The sequence below is a fragment of the Colobus angolensis genome, unplaced genomic scaffold, assembly GCF_000951035.1.
Source record: "Colobus angolensis palliatus isolate OR3802 unplaced genomic scaffold, Cang.pa_1.0 Scaffold120, whole genome shotgun sequence".
In the NCBI taxonomy this organism is placed as follows: Eukaryota; Metazoa; Chordata; class Mammalia; order Primates; family Cercopithecidae; genus Colobus; species Colobus angolensis.
In genome coordinates, this window is record NW_012113142.1 from 1,488,289 (window position 1) to 1,492,639 (window position 4,351).

The 4,351-nt window shown below is 54.4% G+C and overlaps 1 protein-coding gene across 1 annotated transcript in view; it reads right to left on the reverse strand.

Annotated features, from left to right (window-relative positions):
- ZP3 (zona pellucida glycoprotein 3 (sperm receptor)) overlaps nucleotides 1-4,076 on the reverse strand; it is a 10,081-nt gene extending 6,005 nt beyond the window's left edge. The window contains exons 1-2 of the mRNA XM_011930123.1: nucleotides 4,067-4,076; nucleotides 2,030-2,254 (exon numbers count right to left, since the gene is read on the reverse strand). Coding sequence (XP_011785513.1) covers nucleotides 2,030-2,092 — 63 coding nt within the window. The 5' untranslated portion in view covers nucleotides 2,093-2,254; nucleotides 4,067-4,076. The remainder of the gene's footprint in view (nucleotides 1-2,029; nucleotides 2,255-4,066) is intronic.
- Nucleotides 4,077-4,351: the final 275 nt, after the last annotated feature.

The window sequence follows — 4,351 nt, forward strand, 5'->3', positions numbered from 1 at the left end:
TGAGATGGAGTCTTGCTCTGTGGCCCAGGCTGGAGTACAGTGGTGCTATTCTGGCTCACTACAACTTCCACTTTCCAGGTTCAAGTGATTCTCCTGCCTCAGCCTCCCGAGTAGCTGGGACTACAGGCGCATGCCAACATGCCAGGCTAATTTTTGCATTTTTAGTAGAGAAGGTGTTTCACCATGTTGTCCAGGCTGGTCTTGAACTCCTGACTCACCTGCCTCAGCCTCCCAAAGTGATATTTTGGCCATTTTAAGGACTTTATGGACTCACCCAGATATCCACTAGGTGTTTTAAAAAATAGCAATATTCGCCAGGCAAGGTGGCTCACATCTATAATCCCAGCACTTTGAGAGGCCAAGGCGGGTGGATCACCTGAGGTCAGGAGCTGGGGACCAGCCTGGCCAACACAGCAAAACCCTGTCTCTACTAAAAACACAAAAAATTAGCCGGGTGTGGCTACATGCCTGTAGTCCCAAATACTTGGAAGGCTGAGGCAGGAGAATCGCTTGAACCCGGGAGGCAGAGGGTGCAGTGAGCCGAGATTGTGCCATTGTACTCCAGCCTGGGCGACAGAGCGAGACTCCGTCTTAAAACAAACAAACAAAAAACACAACACAAAAAAATACCACTTATCAGCTTCTAACCTATTCAAGCCCATTTCACAGAAGGTAGGGGAGCCAGGTGCCGGGCTCCCCAAGTAAATCTAAGACATGTTTGTGAGCCTCTAAACTAGAATAATTCCTCAACTCCTGAAGCTCTCTCTGGCCTCCCTCCCCAGGAAAACAAGGGCCCCGAGTCCTCAAAGAGAGCCCAGGAGACCACACTTAAGACCAGAGCTCTGGCCGGAGGGCTCCAGGGGCTGGACTTGCCCCCACCCCAGGCAAACTATTGGCAAGGAGGAGCCAGGTTCCCCTGACGCGGGAGAAGACAGGCCCTCCATGGGGCAACAGGAACTTGGTCCAGGAGATCAGGGTTCAGCTAGGGAGCTGTGTGTCCAGCCCTGCCCTGCTGTAAGGCCTCTCCTTGCAGCCTCTTTCCCTACTGGCCAGGGGAAGGGAGGTCTGGCATGGATTTCTTAGTCTTTTCCTGCATGTACCTCAGGTTGAGCCCTCCCGCCTTGGAGCTGCCCCCAGGGACCCACTGGAGCTTTATAAGGTCTTCAACACCAAGGTTATGATGCCCCCACCCCCATACCACTTATGTACGTGGGATTTTATTTTATTTTTTGAGCCAGAGTCTCGCTCTGTTGCCCAGCCTGGAGTGCAGTGGCACAGTCTCAGCTCACTGCAACCTCTGCCTCCTGGGTTTGAGTGATTCTCCTGCCTCAGCCTTCCAAGTAGCTGGGATTACAGGCACGCACCACCGTGCCTGGCTAATTTTTGTATTATTAGTAGAGACGGGGTTTCACCATGTTGGCCAGGCTGGTCTCAAACTCCTTAGCCTCCCAAAGTGCTGGGATTACAGGCGTGAGACACCATACAGGCCCCAGTTAGTTTCTTCGAAAGCTTTTAAGAGACAGGGGTCTACACTATGTTGCCCAGGCTGGCCTCAAACTCCTGGCCTCAAGTGATCCGCCAGCCTTAGCCTCCCATAGTGCTGGGATTACAGGTATAAGCCACTGCACCTGGCCCACTTGTTGCTTTTAATACTTTGGGTCTCTTCAGAATGAGTTTCTAATGCTCCAAGCGTTAGAAACAGCCCCTTAGGCTACTCACAGGGCTGCCCTATCATGCATGCCTGTTTGTCACAAACCCACCTGAGTCAGAGTGGCATGGCTTGGGCCAGCCCGAAGTGCCCTGCCACCTCCGGCTCCACCCCACCTACCCAGTGTCGGCAATCGGAGGCAGGAGCTGCCCTAGGCCCGGTGCCCTCAGCGCCCAGCTTCAGGCCTCAACGGGGCCACCTCCCCACCTACAAATGAGAGGGATCCACCCAACCCCACCTCTCACCGCCTGTGGCCACACTCCCCATCCCCGGCTGCCTCGAACATCCTCCCACCAAAGCCAGGGCTGCCAGCCTCTCTACCTGCATGCTGCTGCCACACTCGTGGAGTCCAACCTCAAACCTGACCACATCCTCGGTGTCCATGGAGACCAGAGGCTCACAGGCCTCTGGGCCCAAGGTGAGGTCAGCAGCCCTGATGAGCTTCCCGGTGCCAAAAAGGTCTTTGCTGACCGTGACCACCAGGGTGGCCTCCCGACATTCCACCAGTACGGGCTGTACGGACGTCTCAGCACGGCTGGCTCTACCCTGCAAGAGCCAGAGGGGTTGGGGGTAGCACAGCTCGGTACTACCCCAGAGCATGAGGCAGATGAAGAGCCTATAGCTCAGCTCCATGGCGCCTGCAGAGCAGCGGGCAGCCGCCACTGGCGGTCTTATACCCGTGGGATGCTGGCTGCTGCCACCTGGGCTCTCAGCTGCCTCCCTTCCCTAGCCAGCTGGGCCCTTGTTGCATAAAGCGGTTCCCATCCAGCAGCATCAGTAACACCTGGGAGCTTGTTAGAACTGCAAACCCTTAGCCCTCACCCCAGCCTGACCACAGTAGAATTTGGCTTTTAGCTTGGAAATCCCCCACGTGTATTCACGTCTAAGTTTTTTTTGCTGTTTGTGTGCGTGTGGGTTTTTTGTTTTTATTGTGTTGTGTTTTGTTTTGAGACAGAGTCTCGCTCTGTTGCCCAGGCTGGTGTGCAGTGGTGCGATCTCATTTCACCGCATCCTCCACCTCCCAGCCAGCTTCAAGTCATTCTCCTGCCTCAGCCTCCCAAATAGCTGGGATTACAGGCAGGCATGCACCACGCCCGGCTAATTTTTGTATTTTTGGTAGAGACAGGGTTTCACTGTGTTGGGCAGGCTGGTCTCGAAGTCCTGACCTCAGGTGATGCTCCTGCCTCGGCCTCCCAAAGTGCTGGAATGACAGGTGTGAGCCACTGGGCCTGCCCGGCCCACTGGAAAGTTTTTAGCTTGGAAATCCTCACGTGTATTCATGTTAAAGTTTGCAAAGAGTGTGCTGGCTGCCTGGTGCACCACAATGTATCACAGCTTCCCTCCAATCCCCTGCTGGCCCTGCCCTTAATAGGCTCACAGTCCGACAAGGGAGCTGTCCCAGGTCTGTGTGGGACACAGGAGAAAGCCCTTGATTGAAGGGTCAGGGGGATTAGATCCGAGACATAAGGAGCTCATTCCAAGTGTGAGAAAAAGGAGGCAGTATCAATTAGGAGACAGAAGGAATTTCATGGGTCTCTGCCTTATTTTATGGGAGGTCAGTTCAGGCAGAGGCAGCTGTGTGAAGGGAGGTGGAGAAGGGGCCCTGGGTTTTTCATTCCTGGGTGAATCCCCGGGAGTTCGTACTGAGACAGAGCAGAAGCGGGGCTTGACTTCAGCTCACCCCCACCAGGGCATTTTTTTTTGAGACAGTCTCACTCTGTTGCCCAGGCTGGAGTGCAGTGGTGCAATCTCAACTCACTGCAGCCTCCACCTCCCAGGTTCAAGCAATTCTTGTGCCTTACTCTCCCGAGTAGCTGGGATTACAGGCTTGTTCCACCACGCCCAGCTCCTCACCACAAGGGATCCGCCCGCCTCAGTCTCCCAAAGTGCTGGTATTACAGGCGTGGCCCACCATGCACCTGGCCCAACCACAGCATTTTTTTTTTTTTTTTTTTTTTTTTGAGACGGAGTCTTGCTCTGCCCCCCAGGCTGGAGTGCAGTGGCCGGATCTCAGCTCACAGCAAGCTCCACCTCCCAGGTTTAGGCCATTCTCCTGGCTCAGCCTCCCAAGTAGCTGGGACTACAGGCGCCCGCCTCGTCGCCCGGCTAGTTTTTTGTATTTTTTAGTAGAGACGGGGTTTCACCGTGTTAGCCAGGATGGTCTCGATCTCCTGACCTCGTGATCCGCCCGTCTCGGCCTCCCAAAGTGCTGGGATTACAGGCTTGAGCCACCGCACCCGGCCACCAACCACGGCATTCTTTCCTGCATTCCCAGTGATCACCAGACCCATACCACGACCTCACCGACGTCATCATGTGGAAACATGCCTTTTACTTAAGAGAGTCCCAGGAACTGACCTTAGGAGATCCAAATGTCAAACCAAGGTTGTGGAGTGTCCCACCTTGGGAAGCAATGCTGAACTGATTGATAGCCTTGTTGCCACCAGCCAGACCACAAGGTGGCCCATTACTCAAGATAACCATGGCAACCAGATAATGCCAACCTGCATACCCTCACATACTTTGCCCAGCCCAGCCTGCATGCCCTACCCCGATGTCAATTCCCACGCTTTGCCTAATAAAAAGCCTTACTGGCTCTTTTCGGAGAGCCAGATAGAAAAATCTCAATCTCTCTCCCTCCCT